Genomic DNA, 23331 nt, shown 5'->3' with positions numbered 1-23331 from the left:
ACAATTCTCTATTAAGCTAATTTTCAGTGGTGGCGTAGACTGGACATTTTGATTATTTGTGGTAGAAAATAAGATTGTCTCCATTTTTTTTTTTGCACCAAACAATTCTGTATATAATTATGTATCCACATTTACATCTTTAGGAAATACAGTAATGAAAAACAAGGGTCAAATAGCATGAACAAAAAGCCCTTGATTCACATTACATAGCAGGGTGGCTATAGCAAATACCAATGTAGCCAGATTTTGAATGTTGTTACCATAAAGAAATGATGAATGTTTAAAGAGATAGATACGGTAATTACCCTGATTTGATTATACAATGTATAATCACCCTTAGGGTATAAATATGTACAATTATTATGTGCCAATTATAAATAAAAATTAACTAATTAAAATTAATAATGTTTAAAAAAATAACAAAAAATCCCCACAGAAACTCAACATATAAGACAGGAATTACTGCTACTAGGACTGATACCACTATATAATAGTGGCTATTACTTGTTTTTTAATGCTTTAATTTTTCAAGTCTTTTGTGTGATTCAGAGATTATCAAGGTTACGTTTCTTTCAAATAATTATTCAAAGAGCTCCACTGTAACTCTTCAAAGTTAATGTTAACTGCAACACTAACACAGTAAATCTGCTGCTCACAACTGATGACTGTTGGATTTCTAAAAGGACAAACAAATGAAAGGTCAAACCCCAAGACTATTTACCTCTGACAAAATATTTCTCACCTTTCACTTCAAGTTTATATGAAAAAATATTTAATACTTTTTATGTGAAGAGAAAATAGGTAAGGATAAAGCAAAAAAATTCCCAACCAATGTTTTGCTGTTTAACATTCCTCTATTTGAAGATAGAGGAATCTTCTTCTAAAGGCAAAAACTGTTCAGACTGAAAACAGGATGACTCCTACTTATGAATCATTATTGCTATTACATCATACTAAATGGAATATACTAAGCCTAGTAATGAAACAAAACTGAGGAAATATTTCTCCTCCAGTGTAAAATGTAAACACTGTGCCTATTAAATCAATAGGTTGATTCACATACAAAGTACCAGATGCACTAAGATTTAACATCCTCATTTATTTCTCTTCAAAACCAAATTCACAGCCTTCAAAGCGAATAGGTTTTGTTTTCATGACATCACATCACACCACTTCTTACTTAGCATTACTTCAAAGAGTCTTCAAAATCTTCCTAAGTCTAATTCCTATTTCTGTTTATACTCATTTACATCTGCAGAGCAAATCACTGTCCAACAGTCATCACAACAGTGCTTCTTTGCCTCGAATCAGAACTAGAAACCAAATTTTAAAAATATTAAATATTACATTTTCATTATAAAATTAGGTACTCTGCTGTCTTGTAAAACAGAATTATTTTCAGGTTTTTATTAGTGGCACTTAACTATAAGAAATGATATAACTAAAAAACCATTTAATTAGGTAACACAATTAGACCTTCCAATTAAGTAAAAACAATTTGCCTGTAAAGCAAAGAATCAACAGAAGGGTACTATGAGCTTGGGCATGGGATGGGGGACAGAGGTAGGTAGTCTAAGAATGCTGAAATGGTGTCCAGTTTTCTGTTATGAGACCCTAAAATGTATCCCTGATCTCTTTACCCATCCCTTATCAAAAACAAAAAAAGGATGAACTGAGATATGATGCCTTACCTTGACTGAATAGCAAGATAAATTGTACGACGAAATGAGACCAGGTTAATTTCTGTTTTGTCATGAATAGTTACTTTTTGTCCTGAAAGAAACATAACAAAATTACAAAACTGCAAAAATAAATGTGAAGTTAAAATGTATCTCTGTATAGCATTTTCTTCAAAAATCTATTTAGAATCAATACAAATTTAATAATATTCTCTTTTTACTGTGTAAATTAGTATTTATAGAATTGAAAGTAACTATTTCAAGTCTTTTGCTATATCACAATGTTAGCTCAAAGAAGTCCAGAACCAAGCCAAGAAAACTATTTTCGTTTATCTGTTATCTGCTCATTTAGATACTATAAAAGGCTGCACTCATGCTGTTGTCTGGTAAAATATTATTTCTAGAGTTATAAACAATATCTTGATAATTTAGACGCACTATATAACTCATGGGTAAAACTTCAGTTTCAGAGAACACTGGATCATCACAACAGGCTGGATGAGTCCAACATAAATACATATATTTGTTAAAATTTTCTCTTATTTAATGCATGAAAACTTTCCTTATAAACATTTAATAGTTTTCATTTGAACAGTATTTTCACATAAAACAAGGAAATTCTAAAGTAAAATGTAGTACATGGATAGAAGATAATTTTAATTTAAAAAGTTGGAAGAAATTAAATCTATTTTTACAAAATACGTTACAGAAGAACAATTGTACCATAAGACAGAAGTATTTATTATGCCCTAAAAGGCAAATGTATACTTTTAATATCTTCACACATGCAATACATGTAAATAATGACCAGTTTATTTATGTTCTGATGTATTAACTGTGCCTTAACCAAAGTAAAGTTCTGAGCTTATTTCTGTGAAACAATGTAATCAAAGCTGAAGAGGAAGAACACACTACTTCTGTGTAAATATAGCTTTTGGCCTCTTCACTCTATTTTGCCAAAATGAACAGCAAATATGCAGTCACTCTCATTCGTCACATTCCTGCCAGGGCTACATAAATCACATGAACTCAATAAGAAAACATGTTTTTCATTGTCCAGAATATAATCAAAGGCATAATATACTAAATTAAAATTGTGTTGATGTTAAAAAATGAATTTGTTTAATACTTTTTGAGCAGTTTCTCAATCTTGGCAATACTGGCATTTTGGGCTAGATCATATCTTGTTGTAGGGGCAGTCTTGTGGTTTGTAGGCTGTTTGACAGCAGCCCTAGTCTTCACCCACTAGATGCCATCAGCAGCCCTCCTCGCTCTCCCCAAAGATTGAGAACTATTGTTTTAGAAGATTACATTAGAATTAATTTTAGAGTATCTTATAATATTATTTGAATATGCTATATGTTTACCTTCTTCATCTTCTTCTCCCTCTTCCTCTTCTTCTTCCTCGTCCTCTTCACTACTCCCAGCATCTTGGTCTGTGTTTGAGTCAGTATCTCCCTCATCAAGAATTTCTGTAAAGTACAAAGTAAGTTTAGGAAAAAAATGTGCAAGTCATATACATATATTTCATTCTAAGAAGATAATTCTCAGTTCGTTGAAATCCACTGTGGTGTAACAGTTTACTAGCCAACAAAGATAACCACCAAGCCTCGCGTTATTGCCTAGGTTGTCAAAAAGCATTATAACTGATTTGACTAAAGAGAGCTGTATGTATCACTCTTCTGCCACATAAAAAGTGCCCATGAAACAAGGAGATGAGAAAAACGAAGAAAAAGTAGATGATGGTTTTTGAAAAAAGCAAGAGCACTGGCAAATATTAGGAATAGAAGTTGGTATATGGGAGTCAAAATATTGTTTCATCATCAGAAAGAAGACAGTCCATTATAAAAAGTTAAGGCTAGATACAGAAAACAAGAATTTAGGCTAAGAATGTACTTGGAAAGACAAAGAAGGGAGAGAAAATAATTGCATAATTTAGTGTTCACTTGAAATAAATAGTAATGAGATTTTTATTAAAATATATACCTACTAAATTGAACATTACAATAAATTCAAAGACTTTTCATATATAAAACAGAAACAAGTTTAAAAGCCTTTAAGACAACTGGTAAGACAAGCACTGTATTAGATTATCACTTTTAAAAATACAAATGATATATTCAAAACTGGATGAAAACACTGATGTATATGAGACTACACAAGGCCAGTCATTATGTTAAAAGCAAACAAATGACAAAAACTGAAATTATACTTTGCCCAATGGTGCTCTGTTAGCCTGATAAAAGACTTTGCAAACCTGACCAACTCTTTACTTTCGCATTTCTATTATAATCAGAGGGCTTTTAATACAAAGTTCTGGGATCAATTCACTTTAAGAAAAATTCTAATTTCTTTATATTTAAGCAGTATAAATCAGGAGACACATAATGAAAGTTAGCAGAGAGCTTCACATTATGAGAAACAAATCATTTTACAAAAATGAAGAGTAGTCATTCGGCCCTTATCTGACGTACAAATCTCAAGAATATTTCAAACAAATGTGAATTCAAGAGATAATCTGAAGTATCTAGTTTATTACTATGCAACATGGTTTAGACAGACTTTTAAAAGAAACTATTTAGTATTCAGTAGTAGGAAGACAGGCATTCCTGCTGTTTTCCCAAATGCTGTTAAGATCTAAAACACAAGTACACCTGGGTCAGTCGAAGGTGCTAATTACTAAAGCTGTGCCTACTTCCTGCTGGGGCCATTTTTTTATGCCAGCTCTAGAAGAATGTTTTACAAAACAATGAAGGTCAAATGAATTGTCTAATCATTTACATCATCCTCTTCTCATCTCTCCACTTTAGACTGTACTTATTAGAATCACTTAGGCAAGGACAATTGGATTTCATTAACTGAATAAAGTAGTGGTTTCAAAGCATGGTCTAGGAGTCCATGGGGGACTACTGAGACCTGTCAAGTGGTCTGCAGGTCAAAACTATTGTCATAATAATACCAACACAGTATCTGCCCTTTCACTGTGCTGACATCTGTGATGATGATCCAAAAGCAATGGGGGTTAAAACTTCTGTAACCCAAGCACTAATCAAGGCATCAAACTTCACTAGTAATCAATGTATTCTTTACTGTCACCCTCTTGAAGTAGAAAGCCAGTTTCATCTGAGAATGTCCTTGATGAATTTTATTAAATCTCAGCCCTGAATATAAGACTTTATCCTAATCTGAGTAATGAAATATAAAGTTTATATACATAGCCCTTCTGTTAAAGACAGATCTACAATGGTGACAGTTATGTCAAGGAAAACCAGCTGTGTGACTGCTTGCTTTGCAAGATGAATTAGCTATTTTTTTTCATTTTTACTTGAAAAAAATGGCCAACTAACTATAGTTGTTAGATATTTGGCCAACAATTTCTCAAATGTAAACAAACTGAGACTGTCACTTTGGGGAAAACAACTAACAATATCTGCGACAATGATAACATTAGGGTTTTCAAGAATTTTGAAAAACCTATATCCGTCTCTGTGAGCTTGAGAGCTCCCCAATACTTAGATTTTTTTGGACGAGAGCAGTGGTAATATTATTAAATGTGCTATCTAGATATTATACCAACATGTTAATTTGGTTTTGATAATATTAACATTTAAAAAATGTGCGTAACTCAGTGAATTAGTATTTTCTAAATGACTAGTGCAACATTACAAAATCATGCATGAGTAAAAGATTTATTTAAAGTGACAGACAAATGGATTCTAATGCAACACTATCAAAGTTAATTGATATTGTTTCAGAATTCACACTGCAATTAATCTTAAAACTACTAGTTCTTAAATATTGGCATTTATCTGAAAAGGCTGTTAAAATATTGCTCCCTTTTTCTAACTACATATCTATCTGGAGCTAGATTTTCTTCATGTACTTCAATTAAAACAACCTACTGCAATAGATTGAATGTAGAAACAGATATGAGAGTCCGGCTGCTTCCCATTAGGCCAGACAGTAAACTTTATAAATAAAATTTTATAAAAAATATATATAATACAAAATATATAAAACATCATTCTCACTAAATTTGTTTTGTAAAATAACAATTTTCTTTTTCTTTTTTTTTTTTTTGAGACAGAGTCTCACTCTGTCACCCAGGCTGGAGTGCAGTGGTGCGATCTTGGCTCACCGCAACCTCCACCTCCCGGTTTCAAGCGATTCTCCTGCCTCAGCCTCCTGACTAGTTGGAATTATAGGCATGCACCACCACACCCGGCTAATTTTTATATTTTTAGTAGAGACAGGGTTTCACCATGTTGGTCAGACTAGTCTCAAACTCCTGACCTTGTGATCCGCCCACCTCAGCCTCCCAAAGTGCTGGAATTACAGGCGTGGGCCACCGCATGCCCAGCCTGTAAAATAACGATTTTCATAAAAATACGTAATTTATGTTAACATATACTAGGTTTGCTATCATTTTGAAATAATTTAATAAATACTCTTTTATACTGTTTTAACCTTTAATATAGTAAATAGCAATAGATATAACCCACATAAAAAGAAGCTCTTTGGAGTTGTCAATAATTTTCAAGAATGTAAAGGGATCCTGAGACCAAAGAATTTGAGAACTGCTACAATAAAAGAAAGTACTACTTTCCATGCATTGGCCAACTGCCTAGACGCTAAAGAAACAGATAGAGAATTCTCAAGTTTAAAAAAGAAAGAAATCAAATCAGGTGTATATAAGAATTTCACAAAAACATTTGGCATCTTTCAGTGAGACTGCAGGAAAAGAGGTTCATAAGAAGGCAAAATGTATCTATGGAGTTCTCTGTTTGGAAATGAAATTATAACAGAAAAAAAGAATCTGGCATATTATAGTGAAAAGCTCCTAGGAAATCAGCATCTAAGAAGAGAAACCCATTATTATTATTATGACAGATTTTTAGGATAATGCATAGGAATGGAAGATTTCTCCCACTTTTCCTTTTCCTTTCAACCTTCTACTTCTAAGCACTACTGAACAATGGAATGCAGACAGAGACAGAGTTCTAGGTTTCTGCTTTCTCTGTATATGAGATTACATAAGGCTGGTCTTCATATTAAAAGCAAATAAATGACAAAAACTAAAATTATATTTTGCCCAATGGTGCTCTGTTAGCCTGATAAAAGATTTTGCAAAGCTAACCAACTCTTTGCATTTCTATTATAATCAGAGAGCTTTTAATACAAACTTTTGGGGTTTAATACAAAGGTAAATATTTATTGCTTCCACAGCAATAAATACTTCTCTAGTAAAATTACAACTCAAGAGAAATAGGCCCATAAAATTATTATCTAAGTAGGCCTGAGTGTTAGCTTTAGGAGGAAAATAATACAAATGTGAAAATAGTAACAGTAATAATAGCTATCATTGTCTGTGATAATACACAACACTGTATTTTATATATCCTTCCACAGAAAGGTAACATTTAGTCTTCCATCAAACAAGTAACTTGCTACAGGTCACTCAGCTAATAAGTCAAAGACAAATTACATATCAAAACCTGTCCAAAGTTAGTGCTTACAATATACCAATGATGTACAAATGAAAATGATCAATTTATTTTATCAGAGAGGCACCAATACTGTGATTCATCTTACCAGAAGGATATCAACCTGACCTCAAGAAACAATAAAGTATAGCACTTTACAATAAAGTATACCACTTAATTAAATATTAAAGTTGGTGGCACAGACTGTAAATGGTAGAGAAGCTAAATAAAGGCCACTACTAATCTATGAACATTTCTTAAGATGGGTGAGACATAAGGATAGCACAGTTTAGAGGGAAAGAGGAAAGGAATAATGGGGTAAGTAATTCAGAATGAAGTAAAAAACCATGGGCAAGTACCAGGAAAAAAAAATGCCTGAGGAAACAGCTAAGAGAATAACTTTGTAAGAGCAGAGATTTCATTAGGTGGGGATCAGTGATCTCTAAATATTTCCTATCAGTATTATATAACTACTTAAATTGCTTCTACTTATCCAAAATTATTTTATAAAATTTTACATACCTTTCTTAATAGCTTTGTACTTCTCTTCATTCTCCATAAAATTAGGATCCATCTTGAAAACATCTAAAAAAATTTAAAAGTTAATGTTTATTTTCTATATTTACATTTGTTGGTACACCTCTTTCCACCTAACATGCCCCAGACTTACTAAGAACATCTTCTGGATTATAGTCATCCTCCAGAGGGAGCATATGGGTGAACTGATCATCTTCTTCCACCAAATCAAGACCTTCTAGGATAATGGGGTGGTCCTTAAATCCATCTTTCCGTACAGCAAACATCACTTCAATCATATATTGAACTCTTTTGTCAATTTCAGACTCATGCAGAATGTTTCGAAGGCGTTCAAATATAGCTAAAGGTTAACAGAAAGAAAAGACAGTAAAATAAGCAATAAATATCATAATACTCAAACAAAAACTTAACATCAAACTATGAATGTACACTTACCATTGATTCCTCTTGGTGACACTTGTGTTAATTTGAGGCCACATTCCTTAAGAAAACCAATAGCTACTTCAACACTATCATCTGTTGGTCTTTCCAGGAGCAAAGTGAGCATCTCTAAGCATAAAACTTCATGTGCCTTAAATAGAATACATATACAAGGAAGAACGAAAATGCTTTTACATACATTAAAATATTTTTATAATTTCTAAAAATTAGTAAATCTGTTCACAATAATTATATTGCATATATGATGGGCAAAGTTTTATAAAGCACATGGAAATACTCCAAATATGGGATACAATTTTTCTGTCACTTTTATTATCTAGCTACTAAGAATTTTCAGATGACTGTTCCAAAAATCTTAATTTTCTATGCTGAATACAACTATCTGAATTATCTTCAGAAGAAATATTCTTAGCCATTATGTATGGAGAGTGTCATAGATAAAATATGTTAAAATCATATACTACTTTCTAATAAGATAATTATTTTCATAATTACTACCTGAGAAATAGTAATATGATTTATAATACCCTTCTCCATGATCACAATTCTTTATATACATTTCCCAATTCATTCTATCAGCAACTCTATTAGACACAAATAGTCCTTAAGTTACATGAATACTAATTTTATCACAAAATATCTTAATAACTTCTGGAACACAACAGTTTTGAATATTCTATCTTTTTTTAAAAAAATTAAATCAAACTATTTCTACCGGTCACGTTAAAAAACTGACATTTATAAACAATGCCAGGAAGAGTGGGAATAAAATTCTACGGAGAAGCTTTGCTATGAGAAGAAAATGAACTACAAAGAATGTTTAAAACACCATACATATATGCCTTTCTAAAGTCAGAAAGTGATTTGAGATGGTGAGGAAAGAAGTCTAAATCTCAACTCAGGAGATATCCTCTTCCAATTGTGCACAACATCAAAGACACCCACTACTTCTTTTTACTAGGGGAGGAGGGGTGTCAAACAGTCTTACATCAGTGACAAGAAAATACTGCCCTGTACCACGGTTGGGAAGACGCAAAAAATTTATCATATCGAGTGTTTTATTGCTACGCCAAAAATCTCTAGTCTAAGTGTAATACACATTTAAAAATGGAAATATATCTCTGTGGTTACAGATGTGAAATTAAGTTTTCATGGTCTTAAGTAGCAAGTTATCACTGTAATAATATGATGACTAATTAGGTCAAAATCTAAAAGATTTCTAAGAGTGAAAGAATTTTCATGTAAATAAGAATCAAAATATTTAATATCAGTGAAATAAGACTAAGCATGACTTTAAAATTCTTCCTGTTATACATGATACTAATTGGAAATGATACTATATATCTGAAGGAAACTTTTGAGTATGAGCAAGAACAATTTTACCACTTTCATGGTTAAACAAAAGCTAAATCAAAATCATCAAATAAAATATAAAATATTTTTATATATAAAATATGTAAATATAAAATAATATAAAATATAACCACAAACTGAATAATAGCATGATAAAATTACTTGCATTTGAAACAGATTAAAATTGATCAACTCTATTCTATCAAGTGATTCTAAAAATATATGACTATACCTATGTGGTTGCAACAAATAGAGGTTTTTGTAGAATATCAGATATTTATTAGATTCTCATGAACAGCAGGGAATGAAGTGGAGGAGATACCAATTTTATTGTTTTATAAAAATGAAGGGAATGGTTCTTCAAAGGAATGGTTTACAGTCAAGTAACCATGTATAGTATTAAGTCAGATTAACTTCATAAATATCTAAAAGTGTTTTGATTAGCATCAAAGCGTTATGTTAAAGAATATTAAATACGTTCCGGGTACTGTTGTGGGGTGGGGGGTGGGGGGGGGCGGGGACAGCATTAGGAGATATACCTAATGCTAAATGACGAGCTAATGGGTGCAGGAAATCAACATGGCACATGGATATGTAACAAACCTGCACATTGTGCACATGTACCCTAAAACCTAAAGTATAATTAAAAAATAAAAAAAAAATAAAAAAAAAAAGAATATTAAATACGGCCAGGCACGATGGCTCACGCCTGTAATCCCCACACTTTGGGAGGCCGAGGCGGGTGGATCATGAGTTCAGGAGATCGAGACCATCCTGGCTAACATGGTGAAACCCTGTCTCTACTAAAAATTCCAAAAAAACTAGCCGGGCTTGGTGGCGGGCGCCCGTAGTCCCAGCTACTCGGGAGGCTGAGGCAGGAGAATGGTGTGAACCCAGGAGGCAGAGCTTGCAGTGAGCTGAGATCGTGCCACTGCACTCCAGCCTGGGCAACAGAGCGAGACTCCATCTCAAAAAAAGAAAAAAAAAAAAAAAGAATATTAAATACATTTATTATAGTTTTAAAATGAAAATATCATCCAACATATTTCTCCCAAGGACTATAAAGCAAAGCAAAAATAGAGAGGTATCAGTGAAGTGGCATCAACCCTCTGGTCTAATGCCACTGAATGGGACCAAGTATTGAAGTTAATTACTTACCACATTTTGGTTAATAAGATGCGCCACAAATTTTGAAGCAGTCAGGCAGAGTTGCTGAAAAATAAAGGTGGAAAGTTAATCCATAAACTAAACCCAATTTTCATTTATTTACATAATCTATGGCCTACTAACATCATCTATTTAAAACACGTACCACACAAGTATAATTTTTACATTATAAGAAAGTTACAAGATAAAACACATGAAAAGAGTATTCCTTCTGGTTAGTTATAGTTCTACAGTTACAGCCATCGTTTTTGTGGCTCATCAATAGTGGCCAGGGATATTTAACAGAACAAAGAAGTTCTCATGAAAGACAGTTTTTAAAAAGCATTATGTTATGTATCTGTGTCAAAATCAACCTTGCTTACTTTTGTTGATACTAGTTTATTAGTCTGTTCCTATGTATCATTCTACTTTCAAGCCATTCATATATACCTTGTCATTTCTCCGATAGCCTTTTCGAAAATTAAGAATTAACCTCTTGAGGATTAATTCTCCAATTTGTGGAAATTTTGAGTTGATAATTGCCACTAATGCTGCATAAACATGGGTGAAGATTGGAGAAGCACTCTGTGCTTGCAAAACAGACCTGGACAGCAGTCCTCTGTATAAAACAGAATTTAAAAAGGAGTCAACAATAATCACCAAATTAATTAAATGAAACAAAAACTATTAAAATTCAGTAAGATTTCTCTATAAGTAATCACAAAATCTAAATCAGAACTAAATGGAGTTTGTCTTACTAATAAATATTGTTTTTCAGAAAACAAAATGTAAATTTGTGATTTTGTAAAATAGAATGAAGATTTTACTGCAATTTATCCCCCAAATTTTTCTCTCTACATATAATTCCTCTTTTCCCAGTCTGTTATATCTGATCGTGAATTTGAGGTTCTTAAGGTTCCTATAATTTAACATTTTCAAAAAAGTAAACAAAAGCAGACCTGCTTCAAAAGTACAAAAGTTAGACAACATAAAGTTTCTACTACAGATCTGTCATTTTTATAAAACTAATTTTGTGATTAAAGACAAATTTGCGTTTAAATCTTTAAGTCTAATTTTAGTAGAATAAAATGAAGATTTGGAATACTCCCGTGAGAAATAAAGACATGAAATTAAAAGCAATGCAAGATTAATGCTAAAACAGTAAGAAGAAATTAAAAGGTACCTACTTGTAACTCATTTTGAAAATGGTCATGTTTCTATATGCATTTGATGAGGAAGGGGAAAGGCAAATTGGGCAAACTAGTTATTTTTAGCAATGTAATGACAAGTAATTATTGGATTGCCAAAAGTCAGGAAAAAAAGTCTTAATGGTAGTTTTAGATATGACAACTGAATCACTAGAGTAGAAAATGGGAAAAAGGATGCAGCTTATAAATTATAAAATCTTTAGCAATCCATAACTCTTCTAAGTCTACTTTTTTTCTAAGTAAATTGGAGAGATCTCATCCCACTTTTGAGGATAATGGCTGTCTCTTGATCAACTTTCTGTGCCTCTACAACTTGCTGCACCTACTTTATACCCCCACCTTTTTTGGAGAGGTTGGGGAGAGACAGGGTCTCACTCTGTCACCCAGGCAGGAGTGCAGTGGCGCGATCTTGGCTCACTGGAAGCTCTGCCTCCTGGGCTCAAGCAATCTTCCCACCTCAGCCTCCAGAGGAGCTGGGACTACTGTGTGCCACCATGCCCAGCTAATTTTTGTATTTTTCGAAGAGACAGGTTTTCACAACGTTGCCCAGGCAACTCCTGGACTCAAGTGATCCTCTTGCCTCAGGCTCCCAAAATGCTAGGATTACAGGCATTGAACGACCGTGCCTGGCCACTACATTCCATATTTTTTAAAAGATGAATCATAGTCATGTAAAATGACATGAGAAAATAGCCCTCAGATTTTAAAATAATAAATAGAACATGGAGTACTTCTATTTTCTGACCCTTTTAAATATCACCAATTGCTTAAAGCCACATATTATAGAATATGGTGATTCCCTTCTGCTTTTCTAAAATTTATTGCTCATCTTTCCCATTTCTCTCACATTCCCACTTCACTCTCACTAGAAATTAAATTGGAATAAAGGCCACATACGACGAACCCATAGCTAATATACTCAACAGTGACAAGCTGAAAGCTTTTCCTCTAGGATCAGGAATAAGAAAAGGGTGCCTATTCTTTCCGATTCTATTCAACATAGTACTAGAAGTCCTAGCCAGAGCCATTAGGCAAGAGAAAGAAATAAAAGGCACCCAAATCAAAAATAGAGAAGTCTGTTTGCTGTAAACAGGATCTTAATATAGAAAACCCTAAAGACTTAACCAAAAAATTGTTACAACTAATAAACTAATTTAGTAAAGCTGCAGACACAAACTCAAGATACAAAAATCAGTAGTGCTTCCATATGCTTACAATGAACTATCTTTCTGAAAAAGAAATCAAGAAAACATCCCATTTACAATGGCTATGAAAAAAAAAACAAACTTAGGAATAAATCTAACCATGGAGATGGAAGATCTGTACACTAAAAACTACAAATTGCTCATGAAAAAATGGAAGAACATGCATGACATCCCATGTCCATGGACTGAAATAACATATTAAAATGTCCATAGTACCCAAAGCAACATACAGACTGGACTCAATCCCTATCAAAATTCCAGTTATGTTTTTCACAGAAATAGAAAAAACAATCCTAAAACTCACGGAACCACAAAAAACTCCAAATAGCCACAGCAATCTTGAACAAAAAGAACAAAGCTGGAGGCATCACACTTCCTGACCTGGAATCTCCTACAAAGTTATAGTAATCAAAACAGCATGACAATAGTATAAAAACAGACACATAGAGCTACAGAGAACAAAGAAACCAGAGATAAATCCAGACATTTGCAGTCAACTGATTTTCGACAAAGATGCTAAGAAGACACAATAGGGAAAAGACAGTGTCTTCAATAAATGGTGCCAAGAAAACTGAATACCCAGATGCAGAAGAATGAAAATAGGTCCCTTAGTCCCACACCATATACAAACATCAATGCAAAACAGATTAAAGACTTAAACATTAGACCTGAAACTGTGAAACTACTATAAGTTTCTAAAAGAAAAACACAAAGGAAAAGCTCCGAGACATTGGTATGGTTAATGATTTTTTGGATATGACCCCTAAAGCACAGGCAACAAAAGCAAAAAGAGACAAATGGGATTACATAAAACTAGAATGCTTCTGCACAGCACAGGAAAATATCAACAGAGTGAAGAGACAACCTACGGAATGGGAGAAAACATTTGCAAACCATATACCTGATAAGGGGTTAATATCCAAAATACATTAGGCATTCAACTCAATAGTAAGAAAACAAATAACCCAATCTAAAAAATGAACAAATGACAAGAACAGACATTTTTCAAAAGATGTACAAATATAGGCTATATATATAAATATATGTATATTTACATATAAATATATATTATATATATAATGCTCAACATCACCAATTATCAAAGCAATGCAAATTAAAACCACAATGAGACATCTCCTCACAACTGTTACATCTCCTCACAACTGTTACAATGGCTGTAATAAAAAAGATGAAAAATAACAAGTGTTGCCAAGGACATGGAGAAAAGAGAACGCTTGTACACTGTTGGTAGAAATATAAATTAGTACAGTCATTATGAAAATAGTATAGAGCTTCCTTAAAATATTAAAAACAGAATTACTAGCCAGGTGCGGTGGCTCACGCCTGTCATACCAACACTTTGGGAAGCCAAGTGGGGAGGACTGCTTGAGCTCAAGAGTACGAGACGAGCCTGCGCAAGACGGCAAGACCTCATTCTCTACAAATATTAAAAAATTAGCCCAGCTTGGTGATGAGTGCTTGCGGTCCCAGCTACTTAGGATGCTGAGGTGAGAGAATTCCTTGAGCTCAGGAATTCAAGGGAGGCAGTGAACTATGACCATGCACTGTACTCCAGCCTGGCAATAAAGCAAGACCCCCATCTCTAAAATAAACCATTACAAAAAAAATTTTTTTGATTATAACTACCCTTTGATCCAGCAATCCCACTATTGGGTATATATACAAAGAAAATGAAATCAGTATGTTGAAGAGGTATCTGCACTCCCACATTTATTGCAGCATTATTCACAATGGTCAAAATATGGAAACAACAAAAGTGTCTGTTGTGAATAAATGGATAAATAAAATGTATACATGTATAATGGAATACTATTCAACCATAAAAGAAATTCTGTCATTTGCGAAAACACAGATGAACTTGGAAAACATTATGCTAAGTGAAATAAGCCAGGCACAGAAAGACAAATAATGCATGACCTCGCTAATATGCAGAGTCTAAAAGAAAACTGAACTCATACAATCAGAGTATAAAATGATGGTTACCAGAGGCTGGGGGTTGGGGGAATTTAGATGTTGGTCAATGGACACAAAATTTCAGTTACACAGGAGGAGTAAGTTCCAGAGAACCATTCTACAATATTTTGACTATAGTTAATAACCATATATGATATACTGGAAAGCTGAAAATAGAGTAGATTTTAAGTGTTCTCACCACAAAAAATGACAGGTATGTGAATACATGTTAAACAGCTTGATTTAGCCATTCTACAAAGTACACATATATGAAAACATCACGATGTATACCACAAATATATATACAATTTTTACTTGTCAATTTAAAAAAGAAATAAAAAATTAAATTAGTTTGAGGTATTATATTTTAATATTCACTATTCCTCATGAGTTTAAATTATTGGAGGCATTAAGTGAATGTCTGCAAAAACCATTATGTGAAATCAAAGCTTCTCAAAAAGCAAAAATTCCATACAACCTCTAACAGCAAGGCACAAGTTATTTCTTGGCAGTCTATATTTTTATAAGTACTGCATTTTAAATAAATATTGTCAATGACCTTTGAAATGAAGTAGCACAATAAATCAATGATTATTGTTCATGTAGATATTATATTCCTTTGAAAAAATTACTTAGAAATACCACAAATAAAATAGCTGATACTTACCTTCCTCTAACTATATTTTCTTGAAGAAGCTCTTGAATAATAATACTTATGTTGGAAATGTTGACTTTGTTGATAAGACCATTAATTGACTTCTTTAGGGCCTCCCAACTCATCCTCTGGTATGCTAAGCTAAAAAGAAGTGATTTTAATGAAGATTAAAACTTTTTCAATAATTACAAGAAGAAGCTATAAGAACATAAAAACTACATAGTGTTCCTTAATTTTTAACATTATTTTCATGAAACGACCCCCAAGTACAGTAAAATATATGATGCCTATCAGGATAGATTATATCCTGAACCATATTTGATTTTCTGTACATATGCTTAAGTACACACCATTTTCCTTTAATAATACAATAAGATTATGTAAGGATATATAAAGATAACGTTTTGTTCTTATGCCTAGTACATTTATTAGTCAAATTCAATACATGCTTATTTTACATATAATGCATGATTTAAACTTGTCTTTAATGGAAACCTTTAAAATAAATGCAATTCAAAAATTTAAATGGTAACATGAAATACCCAAATATAAGCCACAAAAAAAAATTTGTATGTCCCTTCTCATAAAAAGATGACAGAGACAACAAAATTAAATGTTTTAAGCCACAAAGAAATGGTAACTACAGGAAAAGGGATTCACATGAAATCATGAGGCTGAAATATTGTTCAGAGTATTTTAAAGACAATCTCTATGCTGATGTAGTAGTCCTACAGCTATACCAGTTGAATGTTAGATAGCTGTACTGGTTTTTACCCTAGATTTTGGGGAAATTTCTTGGCCTCACTGAGTTTCTTTAGGTTGAACTGGACAATGTCTAAGATCTTTGAATGCTCTACAATTCTATGGGTTTTGTAACTGCTTTTCTGTGGAATCTGATTTCAGCTGCAGGAAGTCTTAACCTTTTTTCTTCCATACACGTCTCTCTCTGGAAGTCTGGTGAAACCAGTAGACTTTTTGGAATGATATATACAATGAATAGGATTACAAAGGATACTGATCATACTAAAATTCAGTTTTTGAAACATGCAAAGAACAAAAGTTTGATATAATATTCTATGTGCTTCATAACACATTAAACAACAAGAACTGGCAGTATGCTTAATAACTACTTAAATTTCTGAGTAGTATGGCCATAATCCGTATCATGAAATATCTGTAACAGACTGTCAGTACTCTGATCTATTGCCTACATTCTCAAAAGAAAAAAAAAAAAAGCTAAACTTTAGAGAAGAGTAAAAATAAAGATTCAATTTTTTTCCCAAACACATTTATGGACTGATTGCTTGAATTCTATTCATGGACCTCTTGAGGGGCTTGTAGGTTAAGAATCCCTGTTCTGGAGTGGCACAACAAGGAAGGTTGGTGAGAGCAGTTCCTAGTGGGAACAAGTATTATATCGCTGACATTGTTTAGTATTGCTAGCATGGTGAAGATAAAAAACAGACTCATTTTGCAGTTAATTTTATTTTGTTTCTAAATTCTCTATAAATTATGTACCCCCTTACCACCTGTACCCAAGGTGGACTATTCCACTGTTTCATAACTCCAACCTTTTGGTATCCCACTATCTCTAGAAACAAGATGCATGGCTTAACAAGTGGCCTGATTAATAAGATGTTGCTCATATACAATCGCAACCTATCTTATTGAACTAATCAAATGGCTACATCAACTACAATTATACACCCTAATTAGGAAGCCCACAATTCACGTATCTACTGAAAGCAAAGACTATGGCCTTCTCTTACAGATGTCTACTTCTCCTTGTACCCTTTACAGCCTATGAACAGACTTTAACTGTATATAAAATTATCTTAAAGGAATCTGCTTTAAATTGTATGTATTGCTGACTCTCCTGTCTGCTTTCTTTAAAAGGAAGCAAGACTTGGACTGACAAAGTTTCTAGTCTTTTACAATCAGGATTGCTTTGGACTGGACTGGAGAAAATGAATACTTTTCAGTAATGCTGCCACTACTGCCTTGTGCATGAGCAAAATGCTTGCTTACATGATAATGAAGGTCCTATTAACCACAGACGCCATCTCCAAATTCCTTTTCAACCTAACACTTCAAATATCACTGCCAAGTGCTAAAATATGAAACATAAAGAAAAACTTACTAGTTTTGAATTTAATGTCATCAAATACCCCTTTCTGGCTCTTAAATTCGGTTTTAATTTATTTTAATCTTCATAGCTTCTTTTAGATAAATGACATTTCTTTTTTTTTTTTTTTTTTTTGAGGCAGTGTCTCTCTCTGTTGCCCAGGCTGGAGTGCAGTGGTGCGATCTAGGCTCACTGCAAGCTCCGCCTCCTCGGCTCACGCCATTCTCCTGCCTCAGCCTCCCAAGTAGCTGGGACTACAGGTGCCCACCACCACGCCAGGCTAATTTTTGTATTTTTAGTAGAGACAGGGTTTCACTATATTGGCCAGGCTGGTCTCGAACTTTGGGAGGCTGAGGTGGGCAGATCATGACATTTCTACTTCAAGCTAATCCTTGAAACAAATTTAGATTTAACTTAAATAAGGTTCTCAAGCACTTTTCAAATTGCTATTGAAACACTCATGAAAAGATGTGGAAATATTCCTGTCTGGCTCACCTTGCATCTGTTTTTCTTAAATTATAACCATTAATACCTTCTATCCCAATAGATAACTAGTTATCTGGCAACTGAATAATCATTTCAATCTGGGACCATACTTTCCCTAGTTATCAACTCATCCTATTAGAGAAAAATATCTTAAAAACTTAGCTGTACTTTGCTAAATAGCTCCTCACCATCTCAATTATTCTGAAAAGGGAAGGAGTGTTTTAAGTGTGACTGTTCATATATAAATTTTGTCTGTCTGCCTTAGAGTAGCAAAAATGTACAGTCTAATATATCATGATCTGAAGAAAATGTACGAAAAGAGATAAATGCCAGCTGCAGTTTTATAGATGAGTACAGAGGTCGGCAAACTACACCCATGAGCCAAATGCAGCTGACCACCTGCTTTTGTAAATAATGCTTTATTGGAACACAGCCATGCTTATAATTTTCTACACAATGCCTATGACTGTTTTCACATTTCAAGAGCGGAGTTGAGTAGCAACAACAGAGACAAAATGACTCACAGTGTAAAATATTTACTATCTGGGCTTTTACAGAAAAAGTTTGCTGACTCCTGGTTTACAACAGGAAAAGTCAATTTTAGAACTAAAATGTCAATATTACTCTTTTCTACAAAAAATAGACATTAACAATAGGAATGCATCCATGAAGCTATGAAAGGAACAACAGTTTGAAAACACTATAAAAAGGGTAAGCAATCTTTTCCTCAAACTTTTTAATTCATTCATGCAAAAAAAAAAGAAGTAATGAGCTAATATAAGGGCAGGTAGTGTGTGGCTCTCCAATGGAGCTATGAAGTAAAGAGGTCTCTAATTTGAGGTCTCTATCACTATAGACTGATGTAAATTCTCAAGAGCCAGGGTTAATTAAACCATAGTTGACTTATTTTTTAATGACAATTTCATGGCTTTATATACTGATTGATATTAACATGCCTGTTTTTATCTGTAATCTGTTCCTGCATCATCCTGAGCTTTGCAGGGGGAATATATGCTCCACCAGTGCGAGTAAGAAGAGGATCCAGCTCATCTTTCTTTTTCTTTGTAGCAGGTTCATCCTGAGCAGAGGAACTCTGAGTTACTGATGTTTCTTGGTTTCTCCTCCCAGGAGATGGGGATTTCCGAGACCTTTTCCGATCCGTATCTCTTTCTCTTTCTCTGCGTTTTTCTCGGTCCCTGTTTCTGTAATATAAATTTTTTTTAAGAGCAGAGAAGACAATATAAAATACACTCTTAACAATTAACTGCACACAAATGAGTGAGACCATAAGTGGGTCCCACAAATTCAGACTAGGAAAAGTGGTTTAGAATGGTGACCAAGTGTTTCACAGAGAAAATTGAACAAATCAGGTCCTGAAGGCATGACATGATTTAGATTGGGGGCAAGTCGGCAGGAGGAAGGGGAGACGAAGGATGACATTTTGCAACTAGTAGAAGAGGGAATAATTATTGAAAGACTGAACAGGGGTGTTAAGGTCAGAATGAGTAGGACAATCAGGAAATAAAGGATTATGTGTCATGGTCGCTGGAAAGATGAGTTAGAGTTAGACTAAAATCTTAAAACATATGTAAAGACTTTAAGGTTTTTATACTGGAGGTGATGGGGAATCACTAAAAGTTTCTGAGTAGGAGAGTGGCATGAAAAGAGTGTTTTAAGAAGACAAATTAGCCTGTAGTGTATATGACAAATTGTATAAAGGAGAAGAAACCAGAGTTAATCTCCAATAGTGGTTACTTTAGTTGTAAGACTGCTACAGAATATAATATTTGAAATTGTTTCTTGATAGAACTAGTATTTTTATTAGAAATCTCAGAATATTGGAAGCTTCTGCTTATTTGAGACAATGTGGGGGGAAAAATTTTTCTAGGCACAATAAGTCTTCCCTACTAACGTACCTGATTATCCTTTCTTAAGCTGAGGCTTTTAAAACAATCTCTGAAACCATCAAGAACGGGAAAAGAGCAAATCCTTGCTTTTTGCTATCTTTCCCCAGAGCAAAGTTTATCCACTAAGCTGCTTTTTACATATATTGCCTTGGAAACTCAGATCATTCTGTTCATGTTTTGGGTAACCATGAGTTATATATAATATAGTAAATAAAAGTAAATTTCATATTATCATTGCATTACCAGGAAACTGTGAGATAGATTTTGGCTAAATCTAAGGAGTATGTTTGAGATGGTCTTTTTAAATATATAGTAATAAAACCTACATGGAGATTGAAAAGCAGTCATCTTCCCAGGTAGCTGTGGAGGAACAGGTTTTTTTGGTTTGTTTGTTTACTTTAAGTTCAGAGGTACAAGTGCAGGTTTATTACATAGGTAAACTTGTGTCATGGGGGTTTGTTGTATAGATTATTTTATCACCCACGTATTAAACCCAGTATTCATTAGCTGTTTTTCATGATCCTCTTCCTCCTCCCACCCTCCACTCTCCCTTCACCCTCCATAAGGCCCCAGTGTGTGTTGTTCTCCATGTGTTAATGTGTTCTCATAATTTAGCTCCCACTTATAAATGAGAACGTGTGGTATTTGGTTTTCAGTTCCTGTGTTAGTTTGTGAAGGATAACGGCCTCTAGCTCCACCCATGTCCCTGCAAAGAACATAATCTCATTCTTTTTTATGGCTGTATAGTATTCCATGGTGTCTAAGTACCACATTTCCCTTATCCAGTCTATCACTGATGGGCATTTAGGTAGATTATATGGCTTTGCTATTGTCAATAGTGCTGCAATGAATAAACACATGCATGTGTCTTTATAATATAATTATTTATGTTCTTTTGGGTATATACCCAGTAATGACATTGCTGGCCTGAATGAACAGTTTTGAAACTGAGGTAAAAGAGACTTAAATGACTCCTAGGGAGGATAGACAATCTATATACACCAAGAGTGAACATATGGGGGGAAAGAGTGATTTCAAATATAAACCTCAATTAGTCACAAAGGCAGATGCTCTAAATTCTCTGCACTAATTTGCAACTGAGTTGCTTCTTATTGTGAATATACATGTTTCAAGCGAGTAGCTACAGCAGGGATTTCCTGACATTGGTTATGATTCTTCTGAGAAACACCAGGTAAGAGAGCTAGCTGGCTGATAAAATCAGATCCTTACCATTATTGTGTTTGTTCCTTTATAGTGCAGAAGTAACAAAATATTCTAAAAGTCTAAATAGAAACATTTTTGGACTGTTAGCCTTTACGTTCTGCATAATACCTAGCCTGCTTACTTCACAGTGTGACTGTGTGGATAACATGAGACTTCATTTTCATATACTAGACCTAACGTAGAGTTATACTGAAGTACTACAGTCAGGGATTGTGAAAAATACAGGGGCTTTGGAGCCAGAACTGAGTTCAAATTCCAGTTTCAACATTTACCAGATGTTTAAATGCAACCTCGGGTAAGCTACTTAATAAACTCAAAGCCATTTCCTTATCTGTAAATTGGAAAAAATAGTATCTAGTTTCTAAGAGTTTTAACAGTATTTGGGAAAATATACAAAAAGCTTAGCTTACCAATTATGGTTCTAGTAGTCGTTCTCATTAAGTTGACAGTAGACAAGCCTGAATTTTGAAGGTTAACATAATCTGACATTATAGGATTAGGTATATACTAGAAAGTGATGAGAACGAAATTTTTGGCTGTAGATATCAAAGAATGTGCTTAGCTCCAAACTCCAAACTGCAGAGGAATTTGGTCAAAATTCCTGTAGGGGGTATAATATTGGTAGTAAAGGGGTGGATAATCTGAGAGACATCAAAAAAAGATATTGATCTTAGTGAACAATAAACCATGAAAGTCAAGTTTTGGAAACTAGATGACTAATAAGGGAATACAGGAAAATCAGGAGAAAGCTGGTTTTATGAAAACAATGACAAAGGCAGAAAGATGTCTATGAAGGGATAATGAAAATGGTTGTTACAGAGACAAATCACAGTTCCTTTATAAAATACTAAAATAATGTTAGTTTTGTAAGATTAATTAGAAATACATTCAGAATCAACCACGTTGTTCAACAATAGTTTACCTGAACTCTTCCACTGTTTTCTACATAAAGTGCCACTGGTTCACTGCTTTTCACTACTCAAACTGATACGCTCAAGAAACTAATATTTTAAAAGTTGTCATTTTCTTAGTAACTACTATGTTCAGACATGGTAGTACGACAGACATTATTTTTAAACCTAAACAACCAGACAAGATACATGTTATCATCCTCATCTTATAGATAAGGAAACTGAGGCTCAGAAGAAATTTGTTAAGAAATTTTACCAAATTTCTGTAACTAGTAACTAAAACTTGAACTCTAATCTGCATGAATATGGAATCTATTCTCTTTCTACTATGCAACACTGCCTCATTAAAAAGTGTAAAATATAGACATTCCAAAGTCCATTTCAAATGACCTGGAAATTGTCTGCATCACTACTCCTCTCCTAAGCAAAGATACATGCAAGTTAAGGAAATACTGCCCATATAGTGAGTTCTGTTTTAAGTAGTTGAGAGTATTTCCATCTGCAGACTGCTAGTTAACATCTCTTCCCTATATTGAGCATCTCAAGTATCTGCCCCACTACTTTCTTTGAGACTACCATTACGTCTACCTGGAGAGTCTCTCCCCACATGTACTAAGTAACTTTTAATTCTATTATACTTTCTCCTGAGCAAATACAGAGGCCCTTTAGTGAAGTTTTAAAAGGAATTTTTAAAACGCCGGCATCTTTCTAACACAGTAGTCACTCCTTATCTGTGGTTTCACTTTCAGAGGCTTCGGCTACCAGTGATTAACCACAGTCCAAAAATAAGTGACTACAGTACAATAAGATATTTTGAGAGAGGAAGACCACATTCACGTAACTTTTATTAGAGTGTATTCTTATAATCGTTCTATTTTAGTATTAGTTACTGTTGTTAATCTTTTACTATGCCTAATTTATAAATTAAACTTTATCATAAGTACGTATGTATTGGAAAAAACATGGTTTTTTATATATATATGGTTTTATATATATA

The 23331-nt window shown here is 33.7% G+C and overlaps 1 protein-coding gene across 4 annotated transcripts in view; it reads right to left on the bottom strand.

Moving 5' to 3' along the window:
• The window catches only part of CWC22 (CWC22 spliceosome associated protein homolog), a 63665-nt gene that overhangs the window by 18823 nt on the left and 21511 nt on the right, over positions 1 to 23331 (bottom strand). For all 4 annotated transcript variants that reach the window (XM_058440594.1, XM_032755251.2, XM_058440590.1 and 1 more), the window contains exons 5-13: positions 19249 to 19494; positions 15694 to 15822; positions 11090 to 11258; positions 10652 to 10705; positions 8135 to 8270; positions 7833 to 8039; positions 7685 to 7747; positions 3047 to 3151; positions 1692 to 1773 (exon numbers count right to left, since the gene is read on the bottom strand). In XM_058440594.1, the coding sequence (XP_058296577.1) occupies positions 1692 to 1773; positions 3047 to 3151; positions 7685 to 7747; positions 7833 to 8039; positions 8135 to 8270; positions 10652 to 10705; positions 11090 to 11258; positions 15694 to 15822; positions 19249 to 19494 (1191 nt within the window). The remainder of the gene's footprint in view (positions 1 to 1691; positions 1774 to 3046; positions 3152 to 7684; positions 7748 to 7832; positions 8040 to 8134; positions 8271 to 10651; positions 10706 to 11089; positions 11259 to 15693; positions 15823 to 19248; positions 19495 to 23331) is intronic.

This window comes from Hylobates moloch, unplaced genomic scaffold (assembly GCF_009828535.3).
Source record: "Hylobates moloch isolate HMO894 unplaced genomic scaffold, HMol_V3 SCAFFOLD_1, whole genome shotgun sequence".
Lineage (NCBI taxonomy): Eukaryota > Metazoa > Chordata > Mammalia > Primates > Hylobatidae > Hylobates > Hylobates moloch.
The sequence above is the reverse complement of the archived record's forward strand: the minus strand, read 5'-3'. Positions and strand labels throughout refer to the sequence as shown.